The sequence below is a fragment of the Heptranchias perlo genome, chromosome 19, assembly GCF_035084215.1.
Source record: "Heptranchias perlo isolate sHepPer1 chromosome 19, sHepPer1.hap1, whole genome shotgun sequence".
NCBI lineage: Eukaryota > Metazoa > Chordata > Chondrichthyes > Hexanchiformes > Hexanchidae > Heptranchias > Heptranchias perlo.
This window is the reverse complement of record NC_090343.1, coordinates 33,938,152-33,965,947: the sequence shown is the minus strand read 5'-3', so window position 1 is coordinate 33,965,947 and position 27,796 is coordinate 33,938,152. Positions and strand designations below refer to the sequence as shown.

The 27,796-nt window shown below is 40.7% G+C and overlaps 1 protein-coding gene across 3 annotated transcripts in view; it reads right to left on the bottom strand.

Annotated features, from left to right (window-relative positions):
• Positions 1-21,229: 21,229 nt before the first annotated feature.
• The window catches only part of znf217 (zinc finger protein 217), a 62,842-nt gene continuing 56,275 nt past the window's right edge, over positions 21,230-27,796 (bottom strand). For all 3 annotated transcript variants that reach the window (XM_068000603.1, XM_068000605.1, XM_068000604.1), the window contains exons 6-7: positions 25,850-25,975; positions 21,230-21,751 (exon numbers count right to left, since the gene is read on the bottom strand). In XM_068000603.1, coding sequence (XP_067856704.1) covers positions 25,869-25,975 — 107 coding nt within the window. In that variant the 3' untranslated portion in view covers positions 21,230-21,751; positions 25,850-25,868. The remainder of the gene's footprint in view (positions 21,752-25,849; positions 25,976-27,796) is intronic.

Genomic DNA, 27,796 nt, shown 5'->3' with positions numbered 1-27,796 from the left:
CTGTGTCCGCCGCGAGACCGATGGGGTCCATTTTGGTGGTGGGGCAGAAATTGAGCCCTCGGCTGAGAACTTCGATTTCGTCTGGTTTTAAGGTGTGGTCGGACAAATTGACGATAGACTTCCCTGTGGTTGTAACCGTGGTACTGGGGGAGGCTTGGTTGATGCTGGTGGTGATGCCGAGTTTCTCAAGCTTCCTGCTCTTGGTTTTCATGTAGGCAGTGTAGTTCCGTTGCCTCGTCTGTTTGGCGGTGTCTCGTAGCTGGTCTGCTGTGTCCTGAGTACAGGTTGAGAGTATGGACTCTATATTGGTTTCGAGGTTGCGGCGTCTGCTGTAGAGTTGGTGTACGAGATGGTTGCAGAGTGTGCGAGAGGTACGACGGCAGAGTCTCTCAGCGTAATCTGAGTTGTATGTCGACTTGAGTGGGTTCGTGCTCCACTTTTCCAGCTTCCACCCCAACCACGTCAAAGAGGCCATCCCCTATGGACAGGCCCTATGAATACACAGGATCTGCTCAGACGAGGAGGAACGCGATGGACACCTACAGACGCTGAAAAACGCCCTCGTAAGAACAGGATATGATGCTCGACTTGTCGATCGACAGTTCCGACGGGCCACAGCGAAGAATCGCATAGACCTCCTCAGAAGACTAACACGGGACGCAACCAACAGAGTACCCTTCGTCGTCCAGTACTTCCCCGGAGCGGAGAAACTATGCCATGTTCTCCGCAGCCTTCAACATGTCATCGATGACGACGAGCACCTCGCTAAGGCCATCCCCACGCCTCCACTACTCGCCTTTAAACAGCCACCCAACCTCAAACAAACCATTGTTCGCAGCAAGTTACCCGGCTTTCAGGAGAACAGCGTCCACGACACCACACAACCCTGCCACGGCAACCTCTGCAAGACATGCCAGATCATCGACACGGATACCACCATCACACGAGAGGACACCACCCACCAGGTACATGGTTCATACTCCTGTGACTCGGCCAACGTTGTCTACCTCATACGTTGCAGGAAAGCATGCCCCAGAGCATGGTACATTGGCGAGACCATGCAGACACTGCGACAACGGATGAACGGACACCGCGCAACAATCGCCAGACAGGAGGGTTCCCTCCCAGTCGGGTAGCACTTTAGCAGTCAAGGACATTCAGCCACCGATCTTCGGGTAAGCGTTCTCCAAGGCGGCCTTCGAGACACACGACAACGCAAAATTGTCGAGCAGAAATTGATAGTCAAGTTCCGCACCCATGAGGACGGCCTCAACCGGGATCTTGGGTTCATGTCACACTACACGTAACCCCACCAGCAAGGGGGGAAAAAAAAGTTATCTGTTTTTAATATTCTCTCTCTCTCTCTCTGCCATTTGGGTCTCTTTCTCTCTGTCTGTGTAATTTGACACAATGTATATTCAGTGTACTAGGACGTACTGTTCTCCGTGGCTAATCTGTCTGAACACCAACGACACCTTTTGATTGGTGTGATGGTGTCCCAGCCTAATATAAGATATGCGATTTGAGAACCTTTCACTCATTCACCTGACATAGAGTCATAGAGTCATAGAGTTATACAGCACAGATAGAGGCCCTTCGGCCCATCGTGTCCGCGCCGGCCATCAAGCCCTGTCTAATCTAATCCCATATTCCAGCATTTGGTCCGTAGCCTTGTATGCTATGGCATTTCAAGTGCTCATCCAAATGCTTCTTGAATATTGTGAGGGTTCCTGCCTCCACAACCCTTTCAGGCAGTGAGTTCCAGACTCCAACCACCCTCTGGGTTAACAAGTTCTTTCTCAAATCCCCTCTAAACCTCCCGCCTTTTACCTTGAATCTATGCCCCCTTGTTATAGAACCCTCAACGAAGGGAAAAAGCTCCTTAGTATCCATCCTATCTGTGCCCCTCATAATTTTGTACACCTCAATCATGTCCCCCCTCAGCCTCCTCTGCTCCAAGGAAAACAAACCCAATCTTCCCAGTCTCTCATCATAGCTGAAGCGCTCCGGCCCTGGTAACATCCTGGTGAATCTCCTCTGCACCCTCTCCAAAGCGATCACATCCTTCCTGTAGTGTGGCGACCAGAACTGCACACAGTACTCCATCTGTGGCCTAACCAGTGTTTTATACAGCTCCATCATAACCTCCTTGCTCTTATATTCTATGCCTCGGCTAATAAAGGCAAGTATCCCATATGCCTTCTTTACCACCTTATCTACCTGTTCCGCCGCCTTCAGGGATCTGTGAACTTGCACACCAAGATCCCTCTGACCCTCTGTCTTGCCTAGGGTCCTCCCATTCATTGTGTATTCCCTTGCCTTGTTAGTCCCTCCAAAGTGCATCACCTCGCACTTTTCCGGGTTAAATTCCATTTGCCACTGTTCCGCCCATCTGACCAACCCATCTATATCGTCCTGCAGACTGAGGCTATCCTCCTCGCTATTTACCACCCTACCAATTTTTGTATCATCAGCGAACTTACTGATCATACCTTTTACATTCATATCCAAGTCGTTAATGTAGACCACAAACAGCAAGGGCCCCAGCACAGATCCCTGTGGTACCCCACTGGCCACAGGCTTCCAGTCACAAAAACAACCTTCGACCATCACCCTCTGCCTTCTGCCACTAATTGTAAACAATTTTACAACACCAAGTTATAGTCCAGCAATTTTATTTTAAATTCACAAGCTTTCGGAGATTTTCTCCTTCCTCAGGCAAATGTTTCAAGAGCTCCTTGAAGCCTACGCATTTATACATATTGAACAATACATGGTGTTTACAGACTGCCCCTGCAACTGCCCGTTGCCAAGGCAATCACCGTGTTCAGACAGAGAGGTGTCACCTGCAGAACCCCCGAATACACATTCAACAAAAAAACAAACAGGGAAAAAAAAGAGAAAAAAAAACACAGAGAGAGGCAGAAACATCCGGAAGGCAGAGAGAGCCAGCAAATGACCCATTATATTAAAAACAGATAACATTTGTTCGCTGGTGGGGTAACGTGTAGCGTGACATGAACCCAAGATCCCGGTTGAGGCCGTCCTCATGGGTGCGGAACTTGGCTATCAATTTCTGCTCGACGATTTTGCGTTGTCGTGTGTCTCGAAGGCCGCCTTGGAGTACGCTTACCCGAAGGTCGGTGGATGAATGTCCATGACTGCTGAAGTGTTCCCCGACTGGGAGGGAACCCTCCTGTTTGGCGATTGTTGCGCGGTGTCCGTTCATCCGTTGTCGCAGCGTCTGCATGGTCTCGCCAATGTACCATGCTCTGGGGCATCCTTTCCTGCAATGTATGAGGTAGACAACGTTGGCCGAGTCACAGGAGTATGAACCATGCACCTGGTGGGTGGTGTCATCTCGTGTGATGGTGGTATCTGTGTCGATGATCTGGCATGTCTTGCAGAGGTTACCGTGGCAGGGTTGTGTGGCGTCGTGGACGCTGTTCTCTTGAAAGCTAGGTAGTTTGCTGCGAACGATGGTCTGTTTGAGGTTGGGTGGCTGTTTAAAGGCGAGTAGTGGAGGTGTGGGGATGGCCATAGCGAGGTGTTTGTCTTCATTGATGACATGTTGAAGGCTGCGGAGAGCATGGCGTAGTTTCTCCGCTCCGGGGAAGTACTGGACGACAAAGGGTACTCTGTTGGTTGCGTCCCGTGTTAGTCTCCTGAGGAGGTCTATGCGATTTTTTGCTGTGGCCCGTCGGAACTGTCGATCGATGAGTCGAGCGTCATATCCCGTTCTTACTAGGGCGTCTTTCAGCGTCTGTAGGTGTCCATCGCGTTCCTCCTCGTCTGAGCAGACCCTGTGTATTCGCAGGGCCTGTCCATAGGGGATGGCCTCTTTGACGTGGTTAGGGTGGAAGCTGGAAAAGTGGAGCATCGTGAGGTTGTCCGTGGGCTTGCGGTAGAGTGAGGTGCTGAGGTGCCCGTCTTTGATGGAGATTCGTGTGTCCAAGAAAGAAACTGATTCTGAGGAGTAGTCCATGGTGAGCTTGATGGTGGGATGGAACTTGTTGATGTTATCGTGTAGTCTCTTTAGTGATTCCTTGCCGTGGGTCCATAGAAAGAAAATGTCGTCGATGTATCTGGTGTATAGTGTTGGTTGGAGGTCTTGTGCAGTGAAGAAGTCCTGCTCGAACTTGTGCATGAAAATGTTGGCGTATTGGGGTGCGAATTTGGTCCCCATGGCTGTTCCGTGTGTTTGGGTAAAGAACTGGTTATCGAAGGTGAAGACATTGTGATCCAGGATGAAGCGGATGAGTTGTAGGATGGCTTCCGGAGATTGGCTGTTGTTGGTGTTGAGTATTGATGCTGTCGCAGCGATGCCGTCATCGTGGGGGATACTGGTGTATAGTGCCGAGACGTCCATCGTGGTGAGAAGTGTTCCTGGTTCAACTGGTCCGTGGGTACTGAGTTTTTGTAGGAAGTCTGTAGTGTCACGACAGAAGCTGGGGGTTCCCTGTACGATGGGTTTCAGGATGCCCTCGATGTATCCAGAGAGGTTCTCACACAGGGTTCCGTTGCCTGATACGATGGGACGTCCGGGTGTGTTGGCTTTGTGTATCTTTGGGAGGCAGTAGAAGTCTCCCACGCGGGGATTACGTGGGATGAGAATGCGTAGGATGCTTTGAAGGTCTGGATCGAAGGTCTTGATCAGTTTGTTGAGCTGGTGGGTGTGTTCTTTGGTCGGATCTGCGGGTAACCGTCTGTAGTGTTCCTGGTTGTCCAGTTGTCGGTATGCTTCTTTGCAATAGTCTGTTCTGTTCTGTATGACTATGGCTCCTCCTTTGTCCGCTGGTTTGATGACGATGTTGCGGTTGGTCTTGAGAGCGTTGATGGCGTTGCGTTGTGCTCGGGTGACATTCTGGACTGTCTTCTGAGTGCGGCTGATGAATCTGGCATTGACGCATTTCCTGACAGCTTGAGCATACATGTGCAGCTGAGGGCAGCGACCCTCCGGAGGAGTCCAGTTTGACTCTTTCCTCTTCGGTTGCTGTACCGCGGATCCCTCTGTCTGCTGTTCCGGATCGTCGATTGTCTCATTGGGTTCGCTGCTGAAATCTTGGGGTTTGTGGTAGAATTCCCGGAGCCTCATTCTCCTGATGAATTCCTCTGTGTCCGCCGCGAGACTAGTGGGGTCCATTTTGGTAGTGGGGCAGAAATTGAGCCCTCGGCTGAGAACTTCGATTTCGTCTGGTTGAAGGGTGTGGTCGGATAAATTGACAATAGACTTCCCTGTGGTTGCAACCGTGGTACCGACAGTTCCGACGGGCCACAGCAAAAAATCGCATAGACCTCCTCAGGAGACTAACACGGGACGCAACCAACAGAGTACCCTTTGTCGTCCAGTACTTCCCCGGAGCGGAGAAACTACGCTATGCTCTCCGCAGCCTTCAACATGTCATCAATGAGGACAAACACCTCGCTATGGCCATCCCCACACCTCCACTACTCGCCTTTAAACAGCCACCCAACCTCAAACAGACCATCGTTCGCAGCAAACTACCTAGCTTTCAAGAGAACAGCGTCCACGACGCCACACAACCCTGCCACGGTAACCTCTGCAAGACATGCCAGATCATCGACACAGATACCACCATCACACGAGATGACACCACCCACCAGGTGCATGGTTCATACTCCTGTGACTCGGCCAACGTTGTCTACCTCATACGTTGCAGGAAAGGATGCCCCAGAGCATGGTACATTGGCGAGACCATGCAGACGCTGCGACAACGGATGAACGGACACCGCGCAACAATCGCCAAACAGGAGGGTTCCCTCCCAGTCGGGGAACACTTCAGCAGTCATGGACATTCATCCACCGACCTTCGGGTAAGCGTACTCCAAGGCGGCCTTCGAGACACACGACAACGCAAAATCGTCGAGCAGAAATTGATAGCCAAGTTCCGCACCCATGAGGACGGCCTCAACCGGGATCTTGGGTTCATGTCACGCTACACGTTACCCCACCAGCGAACAAATGTTATCTGTTTTTAATATAATGGGTCATTTGCTGGCTCTCTCTGCCTTCCGGATGTTTCTGCCTCTCTCTGTGTTTTTTTTTCTCTGTTTTTTTTCCCTGTTTGTTTTTTTGTTGAATGTGTATTCGGGGGTTCTGCAGGTGACACCTCTCTGTCTGAACACGGTGATTGCCTTGGCAACGGGCAGTTGCAGGGGCAGTCTGTAAACACCATGTATTGTTCAATATGTATAAATGCGTAGGCTTCAAGGAGCTCTTGAAACATTTGCCTGAGGAAGGAGAAAATCTCCGAAAGCTTGTGAATTTAAAATAAAATTGCTGGACTATAACTTGGTGTTGTAAAATTGTTTACAATTGTCAACCCCAGTCCATCACCGGCATCTCCACATCATTTCTGCCACTAAGCCAGTTTTGTATCCAAAGTGCCAAGGCACCCTGGACTCCATGGGCTCGTACCTTCTTGACCAGTCTCCTGTGCGGGACTTTATCGAAGGCCTTCCTGAAATCCATGTATACCACATCCACTGCGTTACCCTCATCCACACACCTAGTCACCCCCTCAAAAAATTCAATCAAATTAGTTAGACATGATCTTCCCTTGACAAAGCCATGTTGACTATCCCTGATTAATCCTTACTTCTCCAAGTGGAGACTAATTTTGTCCTTCAGAATTTTTTCCAATAATTTTCCTACCACTGATGTTAGGCTCACTGGCCTGTAGTTCCCCGGTTTTTCCCTACTCCCCTTCTTGAATAATGGTACTACATTAGCGGTTCTCCAGTCCTCTGGCACATCCCCTGTGGCCAGAGAGGTTCTGAATATATGTGTTGGAGCCCCCGCAATCTCCTCCTTTGCCTCACACAGTAGCCTGGGATACATTTCGTCCGGGCCTGGGGATTTATCCATTTTTAGGCCTGCTAAAACCGCCAATACCTCCTCCCGCTCGATGTTAATATGAAGGGGATAATCTCCGAAAGCTTGTGATTTTAAAATAAATTTGTTGGACTATAACCTGGTGTTGTAAGATTCCTTACATTTGTCCACCCCAGTCCATCACCGGCATCTCCACATCATTGTTGGAGGTGGTCATTGTCTGGCATGAATGTTACTTCACATAAATATGATGGCTACAAGAAGAGATCAGAGGCTGGGTATTCTGCGATGAGTGACTCACCTCCTGACTCCCCAGAGCCTTTCCACCATCTACAAGGCACAAGTCAGGAGTGTGATAGAATACTCTCCATCTGCCTGTTCTGGAGGTTCAGGTGAATATTTAAGACCTTGCCAGCACATTCAGAGATAATTCTCCCATATGCCAATACTATCTAAGAATAAATTGACTGGTCTCATTGCTGTATGTAGATTGTTACTGGCACAGAGTGGCTGTCATATTTGCCTTCTGTAATTGAAAAATAATTCATGTGGAGCACTTTGAAATGTTTTGATGTGAAGGATGTTATTTAAATTATTATTAATAATAAATGGTGGTATGGAGGAATAGACCTAGCAAATAAGTGAGATTAGTAATGGAATGGTTATCAAAAAAAAACACCCTCATGTTCAAAGTTTCATAAGTCAACAGGACCAGGTGGAATGCATCAAAGAAATAAAAGTAGAAATAATGGCAGTTGTGGTTGAAATGATTCATACTTCATTAAATATAAAAGAGTACCACCAGAAGACTGGAAAAATAACTAATAATGGTCCAGTTTTTAAAAAATCAGACAGACACTTGTAGGAATTCTAGATGTTAGGCTGACATCTACTGTAGAAACAGTATTGGAACTTTATTTAAAGGAAGCAATTTATGTACAAAGTTAATAACTCCAAGCCAACTTGACTTTAAGAAAGCCCGCTTATGCTTTCTATATTCGCAAATTATAGCAATTTTTTTAAAATAAGGTCTTGCTGGATGATGATACAACACAACCCTGCGTCCAGACCCCTGCCAATACCTTTCCTTATCTGGTTAGTTAGGTGTGGAAGAGCAGCGTTGGATTTTCTTGCCGATTCTGTGCATTGGAGGCACCCTGTCTCAGCTCAGTGGCTGCACCAGATGATTTATAGGTATCTAAGAGCATGCCTTATCAAACTATTTTAACAAAGGACGACTATACAGCATCTTTTCAATGTTTTGAAATGCACCACAGATATGTCATTTGCAATAAAGTGTGTAAATCATAGCTGTGAATGTTGAAGCAGCATGTCAAAAAAAATAGTTTCATCTTCACTCTATCTGCAATGTGACAATAAATGAGGCCTTAGTAAGCCCAGCCTCATTGTGGGCCAGTCCAGCGGGTTTTTAAAAATAATTTTATTCCCTTTTGTTTTTTGAGATGAGTGCTGCTGCTGCTTCAGCCAAGGACAGAAAGCTGCCAGAGCTCAGCCTGCTCTAAATAACTGCATCATGAGATAGCAATTATGAATTACAGGCAGTTCACCCAATGAAGATGAGGGAATATGGTTATAAAGAACGTTGTTTAGATAAGCAAAAAAGGTACAAACAAATGATTTCATGTCACTAATAGTTGGACTGAGTAGAAAATGGGAAAATATCTATTCTGAACTCAGTTGAGTTTTTTTGATAGCTTGTTAATAGCAAATAGTTATTATTAGCCAGTTACACAAAGAATGGGGATTGAATTGTCATGATACAAAATAGTATATTTTAGTTCATTTTCCTCTGCTCTTTATAATCTACTGAAGAGTACATTGTACTATGGGGTATTTAAATAGGATTCACTTGTTATTGTGTATTAAATGACTAATACAGTAAAAGCAGATTAAATCAGAACTAGTCAAAAAGATAACTAAATTAAACTGGATTCACTTATATCTGTTGTCCACAGTATGTAAACAATTCAATAAATCAACATTTGATTTAAGAAGGTCTCTCGCCTGTCCTAAACTGTGTAAATGGACGGTAATGGCTATAAACCTTGGAGACCATTAACCAGTCGTTGAGGCTACCAATATACTTTTCATTATTATCCCCTCAGGTTATACATAGAGATGTAACTCATTAAAATGTCTTTGCACACCTATTAAATGTGACCTGTTGAAATGTACTCGTGACTATTTGTCATTTCCTATGACTTAACTATGTAAGACAGTAATTGTCCTCTACCATTACAAAATTAACTCCCACCCCTGCCTCAGATCACATGTAGTGGTATTCAAGCTGTTTGAATAGATAGATCTCTACATAAGATTTTTTGTACAAACATTTTTTTTAAAAACTGGTTACAGCCGCATGTTCAATGCTATAAAAATACTCAGTGCAGCAATAGTGACCTCTAGTGCACACTACTGAACTTCACCTTCAGTTACCACTGACCTGATCTTTATAGCTTTTTTTGGGGGGGTAGATCATTTTAAGTAGTTAAGTGGAACGCACCTGCAGTAATATAAATACTACTACTTTTTTTTTTCAAAATGCTGCTCTTTTACACTGAATGTTTGATACTCTTAGGTTCATGCTTTGGTTAACTGAAGGGGCTGACAATCTGCTCGTAGGCCTCTGCCAGTGTCAATCATAACCAGACCCTAGAGCCCCTGTGCGAGCATCATAGGTTTACACATCCAATCATTTTGCCTCTTTCCGTACGAAAGAGTATCTAACCTCCCTGACAACTGAGACGGGTTTGAGACCTCGCCATGTGGAGAAATAATAGAAGCAAACCAGTATCCAACCACTCCATAGCAGAAAATACAGTTTTATATTTACAACAATGTGACATCTTATTGCATACCAAATAATGAGGTAATAAACTGACCCATTTAGACAACTCAGTGGAAACTATCTAAATTATTACTCCCCAACAATTTCCATAAAAATGAATTGGAGAGAGAGAAAAAGAGAAAATGATGGTTTTCAAAAAAAATTAGCACCATGTGTTTTCCAGATTGGGCTTTAGAAAATCTAACTATTATTGATGATTACATTTTGTCCTTAACTGCAAAGCATCAATTCTTTGGTCTCTTTAATTTATTCCAATTAGCCAATTATAAAGCAAAAAAGGCTCAATTTGCATGCACACACATGGAAGACGTTAGACCATCAGTAACATTTGATCACTGAAATAATTATATAATAGTTCATTTTACAATTAACCTTTTTCCTCCCCAGAATTTCAGCAATTCTATTATTTTCAGAGAGTTGAAAGCAGTTGGTGTTGCTTTGGATTGAACTTGGTTAAAAAGAGAAAGTAATTAGAACCAAGGGAGTAGGCAGCAATTTTAAGTTTGTCCATGCACATGGGACTATCCACTGCAGCCAAAGCAATCTTCCTGCATTTCAATCAACTGTGAGATTCAGCTGTTTTACCATCGCATGGACAAACTTGAGTCTGTTATCTGTACTTTTTGCATTCATCCCCAATATCTTTAGCCCAGAGACTAAATAAACTCTGTACTTTAAATAGTATTACTAGAAGAAGAATAATTAAGGTACATGCCACTTAAACCCTCATCTAAAATCGGCCAATCGTTTAAATCGAGCAAATAGCACAAACCATTTTCCATCACTGTTACTGTTAATTACAAAGTCAGCTCTTGGCTGCCATGCTTAACACGCTGTATTTTGGGGCAGAAACAGGTGTTCGGCAAGTAGTCCGCACCTAGTTACAATGTACTTCTAAGTAAATTACATGATAACCCAACCTAGCAGTTCAGGTACAGTTAATTCAACCAGCTTTTTGTAATAGACAATTTTTATCTTTGGTATACGTCATCTGCCAAAGCTTCAGCGGTGTTCAGGTTCCTCTGTTGCTGGTACTGCTGTTCTTATGCAGACCACTGTGAGAAGTTACGACAAACATGCAATACAGATTAAATCAGAGTGCCTTTTCTATGCAAAGTATCAATGACACTATGCACAGGCTCCTTTGATTGTTTTTTGTCCATTTCAAGGTTAAATTAGTGTCAGAATTTTTTGATCATGTAAACCGTCCAGTGCATACTGTGGACAAATAGCATTAGCACCAACTCACCCGCTGCAAGTATTAACTTTAGTCAGCGCCAGATATGATGAAATCAATTGCTTTTAATTCCACCATTACATGAATTTAATAAAGTATCAATTAAAGTGTTAGCTTTATTTCGCACACCGTTAAGATACACTGAGCAGCCTGCAGTAGAACAATTCAAATAGGCTGAATTGGGTAAGGGGTTGGACATTCCCACTGTAGCCTCTGCAGAATGAAATTGTACCACAGTGTATACCAGCCTAAATTCATGATCCAATTGAATATTTTGAGATGTCACTGGTGCAGTAAACTCCATAATGATCAAGTTCCCATATATCTTATGTTGCAGAGAATCATTGCAAATCTTGTAAATGAGTGTTACCTACATCAGCTTTTGGATATAGACACATGTTCTCTTCTGACAATGCTAATTCTGAAAAAGTCCTATTTCACAGAATTAAATGTATTAACTACTGAATTAGTAGCTTTTTGTCCAAGATTGTTGAGCAGCAGATTGGCTATCAATGATGTCTTAACAAACTTAGACTGATGGGAAAACAGGATTCCTTAGACCATTTCAGAGCAGTCAGGTGATCAGTAAGCGAGTGATTTTTTAATGTTAGCTTCCCCCTCCCCCAAATGTAACAGTAGAGCAAATAACGATTTTGAATAAACATCGAGCTTATTAAAATATCCAGAAAAATGTAAGTTAGGAGGGAGCAGAACTTGAGTCATCACAAATTTCCAATTATTCACCGCAAGACAAAAGATTGGCATTGTTTGAAACTATAAATACAACAAAAATCTTTTCTTTAAAAAAAGTTTACAATGTTTGTCTCCCTGACATGCTCAGCATAGCTTAAATCATATCCACTTCCATATGTATATTGATGGCATCAAGCTCTACATCTCCATCACCTCTATTGCTCGCATGACCTTCTCCATGGTGCCAGACTACCAGTCCAACATCAAGTCATGGATGAGTCCCAAACTCCTCCAACTGGGAAGGTCAAAGCCATCATTTCTGGCCTTAACCACAAACTGCTCCCTTGCCACTGAACTCTGTCCCCCCTTCTGAGCCACTTGTTCAGGTTGAGACAGACTTTGTGAAACCTAGATGTCTTGTTTAATCCTGAGCTGAACTTCAAACCTCTCCGTCTATAGGCTAACCATTTCTACCTGTGCAACATTGCCCATCTCTGCCCCTAACTCAGCTGCTGAAAGGTGCAAGGGCTGAATATCCGTCCAACACTTCATGTTCGCAACAGTGCATTTTAAAATGTAAAAAGCTATTTATATTGCAAAAAGTTCTCTGCATTATTTCCTTTTACCCAGCAGTATCTGTGTGTAACCATTGGGCCTTTGCACCTGCTGAGCAAATGGCAACGTGTAAGGCATGTTCCATACAGAAAAATATTTAAAATTAGACATTAGTTTAAATGTGCAAATGGCTTAGATTTTATATAAGCATCAGCATTGTTTTATTGTTCAAAAACAGTACTACCAGTGATTAATATTGAAGTTATAGTTGAAAACTATGGTAGCTCAACGCAAAAAAATTAAACCATCACAAAAAGACATTTTAGTTAATAAATATCATTTAAATGATGAGCTCAAATGGGGTCTGTCACCATATTTCAACTAAGGCTTTAATGCTCCATGGGAATATTTAACCACCAAAATGAAACCAGTGTGCCAATTTTCTAAAGCAATCCAGTAATAAAGTCACTTGTGGTATTTGGTTAAAATTGCAGAACGCAACAGCACCATAACACAAATCAGCCCAGCTGATTGCTACAAGCAAAGGGGATGAAAATGACTGAACAAATACCATAGACTAAAGCTCCTAACATGCCAGGATACAAAGGTCTCATGCAAATATCTTATGCTAGTATCTCATGACAAACATTTAGTTCAAATAGGATTAATTATATCAATTTAAACAAGCAGTAAATATTACATGGATGTATTTAAAAACAAAATTAAATAGTTGTATCAAACAATATAATTTTTAGTGACAATTTTACCCATAATTTCCTTTAACCAGATTCAGATTACATTGAACAAAGACATATCTGCAATGATCAGTTTGAAACAGTGAACAGTACAAATTACATACGAAAAGAATGCACTTAATATATAATTTTGAGCCTAAAACAGAGCAATTTCATAAGTTTCTGATCTAAGCATATAGTGGACAATATACTGCATTGTAATTGGTTCTACAAAAATGATCTATACACAGGGACTGGTGGGTTTAACCTACATTTGCGCAACTGACAAAATTTAATCGCATCCACACAGCACAAGGTGGCCCCCTTGCATAGTAGACTTCTATTGTTAACTGCACAACACACCAGAACACAGTTCTATAAACAGTGATTAGCAAGGCACTTTAGGGGTACAGGTAGAAAGTCAGCAGGTTACTTCAGGACAGGGTATCTGAAGATTTAAATGAACTATGATAATGGTACTCATCTGAAAAGACCAAGTAGTCTGCATTGCAGGTCAGCATGGTACTAGAATCTTTGTTATTGCATTTCCACCTGGAGAACCTGCCTCAGAATATTTTCAAAGGCCATAAACTCCCTTGAACTTCAGTAAGGTAGCCTGAGGACCCAGACATTACCCAGTCAGAGAATCTGCTCATTAAATGTTACATCTGAAGCTGTGATGAAGTGGATTCCCAGCAGATCTTTGGTAGGATTAGTATACCATTTGATGTGAACAAACACACTTACCGTGAAGTGGGAAGCAATAACAGGAATGGCCAAAGCAAACTAGGATGGAGAGGAGCTTTCTGAAGTATAAGTGTAGTTGCTACTATATACAGCCACCAGGTGTGGAAAAGACACAACTGAAGATATTCCTCTGGTTGAAACAAGTTCTTAGGTAGGGTGGTCCTGAAATCATTCATATGATGAACATAGATTTCAAATTGGCCTGAAAATAGACTGTGAAAACAATAAGCTTCTGGAGTTCAGAGCAGATGAGATTTCAAAACAATAAAATCACTCTACAGGACAGTCAGATTTGCTGATAATTTCAGTGTCTCTCATTATCGGGCCAGGAACTAGTCACCTAAACATGCAAAGTTCCAATTCCTACAGCCAACAGTCCTGGTCACTGCCTACAATAGTGAATTGAAACTTTGGGGGTAGCACATTGTAATGAAATAGATTAGAAATAATGTTATCAAAATTTGGTGTAGAGCAAAGTGAAGATATGGCTGACCAAGAGTAAAAATATAGAAATATCTTTCCTGTAACGTTCCTTTAGTATATTAAGGTAATTACTTGGAAAGCCAGCATTTGAGCAGTTTAAAAGAGAATCACTTACAACTTTTAATATTTAAGGTCTAAAAAAAATGAGCAAATGCCCATATCACTGCTTGGCAGAATATTTATCTTGCATTCAAAAGGAAGGTCCAAGGAGAATTTTCTTGTGCATTTTCTTTCATATGATATTCTGATAGGGTACAGAGACACAGATTTGCTTGAGCATCAACCCTACTTTTCTTTCTGCTGATCATGGCCACACCATTTAAGCAGAATTGGACGCAAGGGGAATCCCTACCTTTTATAATGTTCATCCTCTACTTCACATTTGGAGTGTGGGCCTGCTAACTTACAGCATCTATCAGATGCAGTATCTGATGCAGATTAAGGATTGGTGTCTAAAGATGCCACCCTTGGATACAAAGCTATGGAAGAATCATTTGAAATTGTAGGAGTGGAAAGTGATACAAATCTGGTTAAATATTTCAACTGCAAAAAGCACATCCTTTGATGGAAAATAATTAGGACAGAAAAAGCCCCAGGCCAGCATTGTAGGTTCAAAACACCAACTAGGTTATTACCGTGTGTGCAAAGGTTGAATTACACCACCAGTTAGGTGTTTGACTTGCAATGCATGGCTTATAAAAATTCAAGATTTCATCACCGCTCAGAGAACAAACCAACCAATATCAAAGTTGATTTTGAAAGATTCTTCAGTGATTTATTCAGCAAATGCCAATAAATTGTTGCATTCAACCCTCAAAGTATCAGCCTTAGTTCAGTGGCAGCACTCTCACCTCGGAGTCCGAAGGTCATGTTGCAAGCTCCATCCCGGAGACAATCACAATCTAGGCTGACACTTTGTGCAATACTGATGGGGGTGCAGCATTATCGGAGGTGCTATCTTTTGAATGAGAACTTAAATCTGCCCTCTCAATTGAGCGTAAATAATCCCATGTCACTATTTGAAGGAGCAGGAGAGTTCTCCCAGTGCACTGGCAAACATTTATCCTTCAATCGACATCGCAGATTATCTGGTCATTTATTTCAGCGCTCTTTGTGGGACCTTGCTGTGCGCAAGTTGGCTGTCGCGTTTCTCTATGTTACAAGAGTCCTTCATGCCAAGTGCTTTGAGACATTCTAAGCATGCGAAAGGCACTATACAAATGCAAGTTTGTTCTTTCTTTCCAAAATGACGCTGGTCTTACAGATAACCGACTAGTTTAAGGGGTAAGAGGAAAGTTTTTAGCAATTATTATAATCTAAAAGGCTGTTGACAAGTCAGGCATCCTTCAGCCCCCAGTAAGATCACATTAACAAGATCAGGGCTTTAAAACTTGTACCCCCATATCACATTAGGTTATTTTATTAACTTGCTTTCATCCCAATTACCTCTTACCCCATTCCCTTTCAAAACCAATCACCAGGTTTATACAATCATTGTTTGTGAACCAAATAGTGAAATGGATCCTGGACAGACAGTACTCAAATGCCAAAAATTAAAATATTACTAATTACATCTGAAACTGTAACAAAATATACTTAGGTAAAGACACACAGAATGGTTCTCATAGGCCAGTCTTATTCTACCTTAGTTCTGCATTTATTTATTAGCAGCAGGATTTGTTTAGTTAAAATTGGAGGAAGTGATTTTAAGTGACAAGTATCAGCTTGTTTGTAAGATTTCAATTTCACAGACAAGAGGTTTGGAAAGGGCCATTCTTAGTGCTGTTGTTTCATTGGTAGATAAATCCTAAATGAGGACAAGCTCTCTGGCCATCTTCAGCTCCAGATATACGCAAGCCAATGGCAATATTGCTTTAAACTTTGCACATGGCCAGCATGCTCCAGGTTTTGCACCTAAACAGCCGAAGACAAAACACAAACACTCCCCGATACCCATCACATTACATTTCTGTAGAGCCCCCTTTGACTAATTAGATTACAGAGTCAGGAGAGAAGGTAACATTCTATCCAGTGCTTTTTCTTCCCCAAACCAGTTCAACGATTTCTGGCAGCATGGAGCATCACCAAGACTTGACTTTCGTACATCCCAAAAAGTGACTTATTGTGGGCAAAGCCACAGAAATTTCACTAGTATGTTAATAAGAAGATGCTCAAGTGACTAAGTCTCACATTTCATATCTTTTCAGGTAGTGTGCAGGGAAAGAAAAAAAAATCTCATAATACAAATGAAATCTAATAGGAGGGAATTGGTGGGACAGCACTTGGATGCACACACAGCTGAAGCAGAGAATGCAAGTCTCCTTTCTCTGCTGGTTATAGAAGTCCCATACGAAATGAGTTTGGGCAGTCTCCATCAAGTTCTTATTGCCCAATAAGACACCAACTGACAATCTCATCCAGTGAAGTCATAAGGATGCTTAGTAAGAGAAATGGAAAAAAAAAATCACTTGAGCAATAGGGTTAAGGGTGTCCAGGTAGAGTAAAAAAACATATGCTACATCTGCCAGTGTTGTATCTGTCAAGGGAATGCTTGATACTGAGATTAAGTGCCAAAATCTCATTAATTCTCCAACTGATACTCAAGGTCAAAACTTTGCCAATGTAATCGTAAAAATCTAACAGGAAACAAAAAAGGGAATGAAATGTGCACAAGTGTACATTGCTTTCAAAGCTCAAGAGCATTAATATATGCTAGAAGTTAGATTTACATGGAAAACATTCCCATTTACATCATTGTAAAATCAGGTGGTGGTCAAAGATGGCAGTGAATAGGAAAAGTTCACTGCAGTTTTGTTTTAAAATGTTTGATTCATTTAATGTCTATATATGAAGATCCTCATTTTCTAGTCACAAGCCACTGCAAATTCCTGTTCTGATGCATACTACTGATATTAGAGACCTGGTGCTCTCTTAATTTTTACAAATACAAAAACCACTTACAATTCATTGACCATTTTATGCAATCATATTTTCTTTTCAGTTTGCAACCACAGCCTTTTCCCTTTCAGCCATCCCCAACACTATACAAATTCATTCAATTTTTATTCTTGTGCGATATTTCCACGGTTTCATTGGAAAAGGGAGAAATACATAAACAGACCACATGTACTTCAAAATGTTTTCAATTAAATGGTTTGTTGATTGTGTGTGAATACTTTAGTGCAAATTAATTTGCTGTGCCAAATTTCAGGGAACTGTACTAACTTGATTAAAACTATAGAATGATGCATTGTATACACAGGAGTGAAGTTGCAGGAAAATGCAGGATTTGCAAATAGACAAACTGCACCAATAATTTCGGGAGAAAAAAAAACACTCCAACAGAACCAGAGATGCAAAACACCATATATGTATTCCAAAACTGGATGAATGTACATCAAACAACAGTACATCATAAATTAGACAGTTTGAAACACTATTGTATGGTTTAACACAATTTTAAGGAAATCAAAAAAGGTCCAAATATGTAATAAATACAAAAAGAAAATTGAATTAAATAAGATGTACCTTAATATGCATACTACAGTGTGCCCAACTACAACACAAACTTTTATTTTCTAATATTGTAACACTGAGGGATCCAAAAAAACTCATGGATGGGAATTCCCTATAAATTGCATTGTAAATGAAAATGTCCAAAACTCAATGGAATAGGAATTAATGAAATTCAGCATGCACCCAAGCAACAATTTTATAATCTGGATCGAACAAGCAACTTTTAGCCCCTGTATCTGATGCATAACAATTTCAAAAAATGCTATAAAAGTGCAACTATAAAACATTTCTAGCACATGTATTTATGGCTCAGTCTTCTCTGGGAAAAGGGAGGAAAAGAAAAACAGAATCCAAGGTCACAGGAGGTCAGTAGTGTCAATATTACAAACCCCAAACTAAATCATAAATGCTCAACAGATTGAGCAGTTTTTCAGAAAATGAAGAGTTTGGGTTTTTGGTAAGGCACACGTCACAATTCAGACGCTCTGCTTGAAGTGTTAGAGCAGACTCTAAGCCTAACATAACATACACACACATCCTCTCACTGCATAGCTAGTTTCTCATTTGTAGATCACCAGGATGTTGAAATGTGTAAAAAAAAAAATTGCTTTGTATAAAGCTTAGGAGCCCAACAGTCTAAATACAACTATTAGGCACAGTACAGCTATATGCAATCTCTACAGTCTTCCAATGGTTTCATTACCAAGTGTATGTTAGCAGCATGTGTGAAGAGCTGATAGACCATGTACCAATGTTCTGTGCATGCTGTGCACTCAGATGTTTCTACTTATGAATACAGATTGCTTTTAACTAGTCCATTAGAAACACACAAGTCAGAAGGTTATCCAATTCTAAAAAAAACTAATGCTAGCCAAAAGCCTCATTCACTTCATATAAACCACCTGGAATCCAAAACAAAATTAACCCCCTTCACCCAGACAAATGTACAATACGAGTAGCAAACATTTTAGCAGCCTAATTGCACTGAAAGGTAACGTTAAGGTTACATATTTACATTTTTTTAAAAACAAATCGAGGCTATAGATCTAGCCTAATTTCACAACTGAATGAACACTGACCCATTACCCATCTCAAAACAAAATTGCCTGGAATTTTACTTCTATATACAATTTCAGCTCCAGAGTACAGGGCTAATCATAGAATCATTAATAGACAGTATCCTTTCCGCTAGTGCAGTACATACAAATTGCCTTCTAAAACCTCAAACTTCATTCCTACACAATATCCTTGGTCACAGTTATGTCATGAAGTTCAGGATGGATAACACTAAAAAAAAATCAAGATCCAAGACAATCGCCAAATTCTTCCGTAGTCTCACTCATTTGTTGAATTCCAATTGAATTTTTGAAGAATCACAGTTCTGTTCACTTCTGCCCTGCCCTCAAAAGAGGAGCAACTTAGTGCATTTCATTGTGATACATTTGATGGTTTTTGAATCAGATTGCAAATGAACTTTTGCTAAAACTATATGAAACTCCCCATTACCCTTGGTCCCAGCCAAAACTCCAAACCATATAGTGAGTTGAGAAGCTTAATTCTCATACCAGACAAATAGGGATTATTCAATCAGCCCCTTATTGGTTAACCAATATGCAATACCATCTTCACAGAATGAAAGTACAACCTAATGGATTTAAAACGTGCATTAAATATCAAAGTAGGATTTTCCCCTCCTGAACACAAAGATGGCAAGTTCAGTAAACAGATAGTCTTCAACAGAATTACTTATTTAATCTTTCAGCTACACAGACTGCAACACCTTTTTTCAACTACATATTCATTGTTATTTTAAATGTAGCAGAACCAATGCATTAAAAAAGTTAAATTCACTGCATTTTGACCAATGCGGCAGATTTCAGCACAGCTGTGATAAGCACTACTTGTTCAAGTATATTAAAGCTTGAATTGTAAATGTACACACTCATCATAAAAAAATACAGATGTGGTTGCAGGACAATACTTTTGATAAACTGCAAGAAAATTTGCACTGATTGGTAAATACAGAATATGACTATATAACAGATTCACTTGCAGATCTTGCCCCTCCCTCAGTTGTCTATTAGTAAAGTCTCAGCAATAACTTTTTGCATTACTACTAAAACGTTGCTCCATAAATGAGCTTGTACAAGATTGGACTGATCAACAATTTTTAAAAAAATTTGCCCTCTGTTGTCATGCAGCGTTACTTTCAGTTATCAAAGAAAATTAAACTCACCCAATGCAAGGGTGGGAATGTTCAAATGATAAAATCAGTCCCACCACCCCTACAGTCCAGCTTTATTGTAGCTTTATTTTAGAAAAATGAGTCTGAACATCAAATTTTGTGATCCCACTAATGCTGGATCACTAGATTTTAAGTTATTTTTTTTTTAAAAAGCACAAAAAAATGAAAATGTCAGCTAGTTAGAATACTGGCAGTGCAGTCAATAAGCCTACCTAAAAATGTATTCATCAGCCAATCCGATCTTTTTAGTTTTAATGATTAAACTTTCCATTCCTCTTTAGGCCAGTGATTTTCTTTAAAAAAAAATTTAACATCTGTTCAGTTACACATTTCCAGATGAACATATTTTTCATAATGTTTGAAACCCAGCTTGAAGGGATTGTCAGAATCAGTCAGACTCTGTTGTGACATTTCTTAAATTTCTGACTCAGTTACCCTGTAATGTTTCACCTGGGTAAAGGGGAGGCCCAAAAAGCCCACAATTTGGATACAATTAGCCTGTCTCATCAGAGTCAAGCAGCTTGCATAATTAGCCTAGTGGTGAAATAGTGTAAGGACATAGCATACAATAGTGCATTTACCTGGTATTTCTCACATGGTGAGTTTTCAACTTCAGCTAGGCCATGAGGGGAGACGAGGATTCATCTCCCTACCCCCCACTCCAAAATAAGAGGGGAAAACCTGCTTTGATCTTGGGCACATCCTATCAAAACACTTGGTCTGAAATGGGGCAGGGGATAGAGAAACTATATATAAAAACACAGGTCACTCAATTCAAATTATCTGAGAATTCAAACTTTGTTTAGCACTAAATTCCCACTTTACTATTGTTTAATTCAAATTACTGGATAATTCGAAATTCTACGTGCAAAATAATGATTTTGAATCATCAGAAGTAGAACCGATATGACCAGTATGTGTTTTGTTGCAGTCTCCCAAGTTTGATTTTGGAAGATTTCTGTGCCATATACCAACACAATGCACTTTGTTTTGTCAACCAGGTAGCACCCATGACTGTACAATGTAAGAATCCAACACTGCTGTGTGATCATGGAAATTTCAGAGCACTGTGCAATGGACAATCTTATTTAAAGCACCTCCTGTACACATATGGATGCATATAATACAGACAATCAAGGTTCCATTGTACGGACTCCAAAAGCAGTCTAGCATCTCAAACTAAAGAATTAGCAATATTACTCAAGTGTAAAAATTACCAAAGTATTGCTTGCCACAGCTGTGCTACCCAAGATCAAATGGAATATAAAAAGAGAGACTATTGGAAGACTGATGCTAGAAGCATTACCACAGGTCATACAATTTATTGCTCATTTTTCAATGTAAAGAAAAAGCTCAACAAGAGTTATACAATTTCCCAGAAATGTCAAACTTCAGGTACCAAAATCTGTTTTCGGTTTGAAAAATTTATAAGCAAAAAAAAAAAAATCTAGCCTGGCATTACAGAAATGATGGCCCCCAACTCAATTATTAGTGCCAAGCAATCAATGTAGTTATTGCAAAAACAGGAACATTTGGACAATTTTAATTAGAAACAGTACAATTTCAAGTTCAGATTCAAAATGGAACACAAGGCAATTTGAATATAGACTCTGCTTACATTTGTAGGTTTGAACAGAACAAAAAATGTAATCCAAAATTAATGGAAGAGTAGTGTTCTATACATGTACAAATCACAGCTTATTTGAGGTGGATCCTGTACTTCCGGTGTGGTCAGATTTCACCAGTGGACCAGCCGGCACCCCCAAAAATCAACTTTGACGCAGAAAGAATATTCCATTCACAGCTTCCAACAGATCTAGGGTCAAGAACATACAAAACTGTTACAAAATAGTGGGACAACCAGAACTGCAACAAAAGGCAACGAGAAAGTAATAAAAAGGAAAACGCAAGATTCCAATTGACATTTTACGGCCATACTACTATGAAAGTTGGCAGCAGAGAAGTGCCCTCCTCAGCAGTAATACTTGTTTAAAAAATTGAGGAATGAAGTTCTTCCCATCAATTTTAGAAAAGGGACAACTCTTCCCCTAAAAAATAAACTGGCTTGAGGAAGTGCGCTCTGCGTCTCTTCCACCTACAATTTTGTTGCTCCATTTTTCCTTTTGTATTTCTCTATAAAGGAGCACAATTGTTAGTGAATAAAGCAAACTACAGAGATCCAGAGTGAAACATCAGGCACAGAATTCTGTAATCTTCCTGAAATTACATTAAAATTGCTGAAAATGTGGGAAAATCTGCAGATTAGGTCTACATTTTAAAAAGAAATCAGAAGGATCCTCTCCATGATCTTCTGCAACACAAGATTACTTCAATTGTCTTTTGTGCTATGGTGAATGGAAAAACTCAACCCCTAACAAAGCTTATACTTCAGTTCTAACCTTAGCATTGCAAAGTTCCTGTAGGTAGCGCTTCTACTAGAACATAAGAAATAGGAGCAGGAGTAGGTCATACAACCCCTCAAGCCTGCTCCGCCATTCAATAAGATCATGGCTGATGATCTACCTTAGCGCCATTTTCCCACCCTATCCCTGTATCCCTTAGTGTCCAAAAATCTATCGATCTCAGGTCTTGAATATATTCAATGACTCAGCATTCACAGCCCTCTGGGGTAGAGAATGCCAAAGATTCACAGCCCTCTGCGTGAAGTCATTTTTCCTCATCTAGGTCCTAAATGGTCAATCCGTTATCTTGAGACTATGACCCATAATTCTAGACTTTCCAGTCAGGGGAAACAGCCTATCACAGCATCTACCCTGTCAAGCCCTCTCAGAATTTTATACATTTCAAGGCAATCACCTCTCATTTCTTCTAAACTCCAGAGAATATAGGCCCATTCTACTTAATCTCTCCTCATAGGACAACCCTCTCATCCCAGGAATCAATCTAGTGAACCTTCGTTGCACCCCTTCTAAGGCAAGTATTTCTTTCCTTAGGTAAGGAGACCAAAACTGGACACATTACTCCAGATGTGGTCTCACCAGAGCCCTATATAATTGCAGCCCTACCCCCTCGCAATAAAGGCGAACATACCATTTGCCTTTCCAATTACTTGCTGTACCTGCATGTTAATTCCGTGACTTGTGTACAAGGACACCCAAATCCCTCTGAATACCAACATTTACTAGTCTCTCACCTTTTAAAAATATTCTGCTTTTCTATTCTTCCTACCAAAATGGATAATTTCACATTGCCCCACATTATACTCCATCTGCCACCTTCTCACCGACTCATTTAACCTGTCTATATCCCTTTGAAGCCTCTGTTCTCCTCACAGCTTGCTTTTCCCCCTAGATTTGAATCGGCAGCAAACTTGGATACATTACACTCGGTTCCCTCATCTAAGTCATTGATATATAGCATTAACAGTGGAGGTCCCTGCACTGATCCTTGTGGCACCCCACTAGTTACCAACTGCCAACCCGAAAATGACCCGTTTATTCCTACTCTGTTTTCTGTCCGTTAACCAATCCTCAATGCTAATATATTACCCCCAACCCCATTTGGCAAGAAAATGGTTGCAGAAGTGCATTGGAAGTCAGATTTTAAGGGAAGATAGATGCAAGTACAGAGCTTAAGGGAACCTTTGCAGATATTCAGACTGCTCAATAGATTACTCAAACACACTGATTGACACATGAACGGGTAATCAAGGAAAGAAAACAATTTTATCTATTAGAGAAAAAGGGAGGAGAGGACAGTGACAAGAGCCAGGGCAGCACCTGGGGCACTACAGTGTTGAATTACAATATAAGTAAGCAATAACCCTGGGTGGGGCGGGGTCCCCACTCCCGACTGCTAATTCAGTGGCCCTTCCAGTCTGCATCAGATGAGAAAAGGATTGAGCTCAACTAAAGTATCCATCCACAATTGAAAAGTACATCCATGTGAGGAATGACCAATTGGGCAACATATTGGAGAGTGACAAGCGCTGTGTAACACTGGAGCAATCGATGACTTCCGGTGAGGATAAATGCAGAAAAGGGAAGAGGAGCAAAAAGATGCACTGTGTTAATATTTTGAATGTTAAATCACAATTACAACTGAACAGTTACCAACTAGGATATTCTGAAGTTTGATAAGAAAATTACACATCAAAAAACATCACAATGAATTATTTGGGAAAACTGCATTTGTTCCTTTGCTGGTTTTTCATAGTTTGCTGGATTTTGCCACGAGCAGTGAACGAATGGTGCGCACTTGCCCACTGACTTTCTAAGAGCTTTTGCACGGCAAGTTCTGGTAAATTACAGATCCATTCAGCGCAATGCCCTCTACAGGGCATCTAGGGCCTGTGTGAACAGGGCAAGCAACTGTGTACCTCCTTAATTAATCAGACTGAAGCATCGTTAATGAGCAACACAGAGACTGAACCGGGAAGTGTAAGTTAGAATAGTGAATTCAATGTTATATCAGGTAAAGTAAGCAAAATAATGAGGGAAAGAAAGATTGAATTAAGAGACAGAGATAAAAGAGATAAAGAAAACAATTTTTAAAAATAAAATATAAAACAATAATTAATGAAATGTACATTTGTAAAAGTTAATTTTCAGTGCCAGAGGTTGTTTGGCAGTAAGAAAGACTTACCACACTGTTAAAATGGTACTTACACTGGAACGGACAAGCCCTAACTATTTTTGGCAAGATTAGGCTGTATCAATGAGGTATACATTTGACAGCGAGATGCAGTTTTCGTGCAGCTTTTGGAGGAGCATCACATCTCTGACTGCAACATCCGGATTTCCACATTTAACTGCTGTGTGTGGTCCCCACAAGTTACTTTCCAATTTTCACATGAAAAACGGTGAGCACTGTTAGCCTCAACCGTTATTCTTGCAGCAAAACCTGGCCCATTGTCTCCACTGACAGAGTCATTGATTTTCCAAGTCTATCATTTCTCAGTTAATAACCTATACATAAAAGAAACTCACTACTCTACATCATTCTTAAAATTTGGTGGCAGAAAATTATGCACAATTGTCACTGTATAATTTCTATTTGCAGCAATAGTCATTAAATCAAAAATCAGTCATAACACATAAATGAATGAAGTTAATAAAAGTCAACGGCCATTTGAAGTCAAAAAAAATTCTGAAAGCACATGCCTGAACACTGGGTAAGCTGAATGCTAGAAGACGCACTGCACAATTACAATAAAGCAAACTGCTACGCTTAAGGTGGATATCTCTAATTTTAAGAATCTAATATCTGCGTGTACTTCCTGTCTGTGCCACTTGTTTTCCTCTTGTCATGTTTGTCGCACTTGTGTCAACTCCACCTCCCCCCACCCAACTATAAATTCTTATACCCACATTTATGATGCATTCTGCCTCTGTAAACTGGTCATGCTGACTGTATGACTGCAGATTTAAAATGTTTGTTTCACATTCTGCCATCAATATATTTAATATTTCTACTAATTTCAGCCGCCTGTTTTGGCCGCTGCTGATTTGCTGCTCCCTACCTTTAACTCAATTTGACAGTACATGCAGCCTTACTTTAAGATTCCGCCTCATTCCTCTCATGGCTCTCCTCCAGCCTTGAACTTCTCTATGAGTTTACTAAACAAACTTACAAATGCAAACCCTATTGAAATACTTTAAAAATGTTTTCAAACACAGCTAGATGCAATGCATCACCTCAGATGATGTCCTCGCATTTCTTTGACCAACCCAGTCTAACAATGCCAAATCCATATACAGTATTCTTAATTAGATAAAAGACCATAAATCTAGATGTTAGTATCTGGTTATATTTCACCTTTATTAAATGGATGCAGTGCAAGAAATTTGCTTTAAAACTGCCATCCAATTTACTGGATAGAGCTACATTACAAGAGTTGTGGTTTAGTCCTGTTTGCAATCAACTAGTGTATTCCTTGTAGTTATATGTTTACCTTCTTCCATTGATGGGTCTCATTGGGTCATATACTCTTTGTCTAAAGATCCACTGCGAGAGTGATTAATGCTCCGTTTTTGCGACATACTGTTAGAGTGCTGCAGATATTGGAAAGGCCTCTTCCCTGTGTAAATGTAAAACAAAAACACGACTGGGTTAAAACCAGAAGAATTCCCTATCCTTAATTAGCCGTGTATTGAAACTAAAACTAGTCGTTTGCATCACATACATGCTTTGATGTTACAACATAACCCAACTGTCAAAGTTAATCAGCTTTTTGAATTTGGTTTTCTTTCCGACCTCCCCAACCACCCCCACCAAAAAAAATGCCACAGAAATTCACAAACAGCAAAAAGATTACTTTACTTACATAATAGTCATTGCATTCCAAAAGTAATTTGTTGTATATGGAGCACCTTTGTATATTTCTGAGAGACATGATAAGGTGCTATACAAATGCAAGTCTTTTTTTAAAAACTTGGACACAGCAGGCGAGATAGATTTTTTTAATTAGCACACTACATGCACGTCAAATTTGGCTCAGTGGCAGCATTCTTGCCAGAGTCAGACGGTCATGTTGTTCAAGCTTCATCTGAGATTTAGCACATAATCTAGGCTGACGTTTCAATGCAGTACTGAGGAAGTGCTGCACTATTGGAGAAAAAGTGTTGTTGTATCTCTGATGACACGGTAAACCAAGACCCCGTCTGTCCTCTATGGTGGATGCAACAGATCCCATTAAGAGCAGGGAAGTTCTCCTGGTGTCCTAGCCAATATTTAGCCCTCAACCATCACTAATAAAACAGATTAACTGGGTCATTTATCTCATTGCTGTTTGTAAGACTTTGCTGAACACAAATTGGCTGCCACGTTTTTCTACATTACAACAGTGACTATTGTTCAAATAGTATTTAAGTGGCTGTTATGTGCTTGGAATCTCCCGATGTCATGACAGATACTATATAAATGCAAGCTCTTTCTTTTCATTCTACACAACTCTTAACCCATTAGCGTTGATCACTGCGTTCCTTTACGCCAAAGTTAGGGTTATTCTTTACTTCAGAGTGTCAGCTTAATAGGTTTCCTTGACTGATCCATTCATACCAAGAACCTCCACCCTAGATTTTCCATGCATCACAGTATAATTACAGATACAAATACACCCATGCAACGTGCAATAACCACTGTTTAAGAAAAACAGAAAGAAACAAAGAAAAACAGATAAGGGTAGGTTCCCAGATAAATATACCACTTCATTTGGTACTGACCTATACTGACGAGATGGTTCCAGGTTTAATCCCAAACTTATGTAGAGGTAACTGATCTCAGCCAGAGTAGTACTATCCCTAGGCTAGGGAGGGCAAGGGGAAAAATAAAAGCCATACTATCCAGAGATCTTCCTGCTGCAAAATTGGTGAGGCAAGCACAAGATCAACCTATGTTGAGATACCCCAATGGCTAAAAGGATTATTGGATACTCACGTCTAGGTTGACATCTGGGTATGGTACCCTGCCAGGTTCTACAGAACTATATCCCACCATAAACTGTCTTAAGGAGAGAAAGGAATAAAGAAAACATACACAAAGAAGAAATTCCTAAATTAACTCAAGTCTCAGGATTGTTTTTCCAGACTTGGGTGCACAAATTGTAGAGAATGAGCCAAATATTTAAGGGGCCATTATTCATGTGTGAGCACCGACAGGCTTTTTGACTATAGGGAGCATCAGGCTATTTGACTATATGGGCCTGATCCAGTCCTCAACCAAGTACCATCCACCTGCATTTCCAGCAGAGTTGCTGCATAGCAACTTGCACATTTTCTCAATGCATTTAGTCAACCATCTGTGAAACCACCCATTTTTCTTTGTTTCTTGCTGTATTATTTTTATAAAAAGTCATTATTACATCAGGATGTAAATGATATGGGTGTATATTATCTGTAAT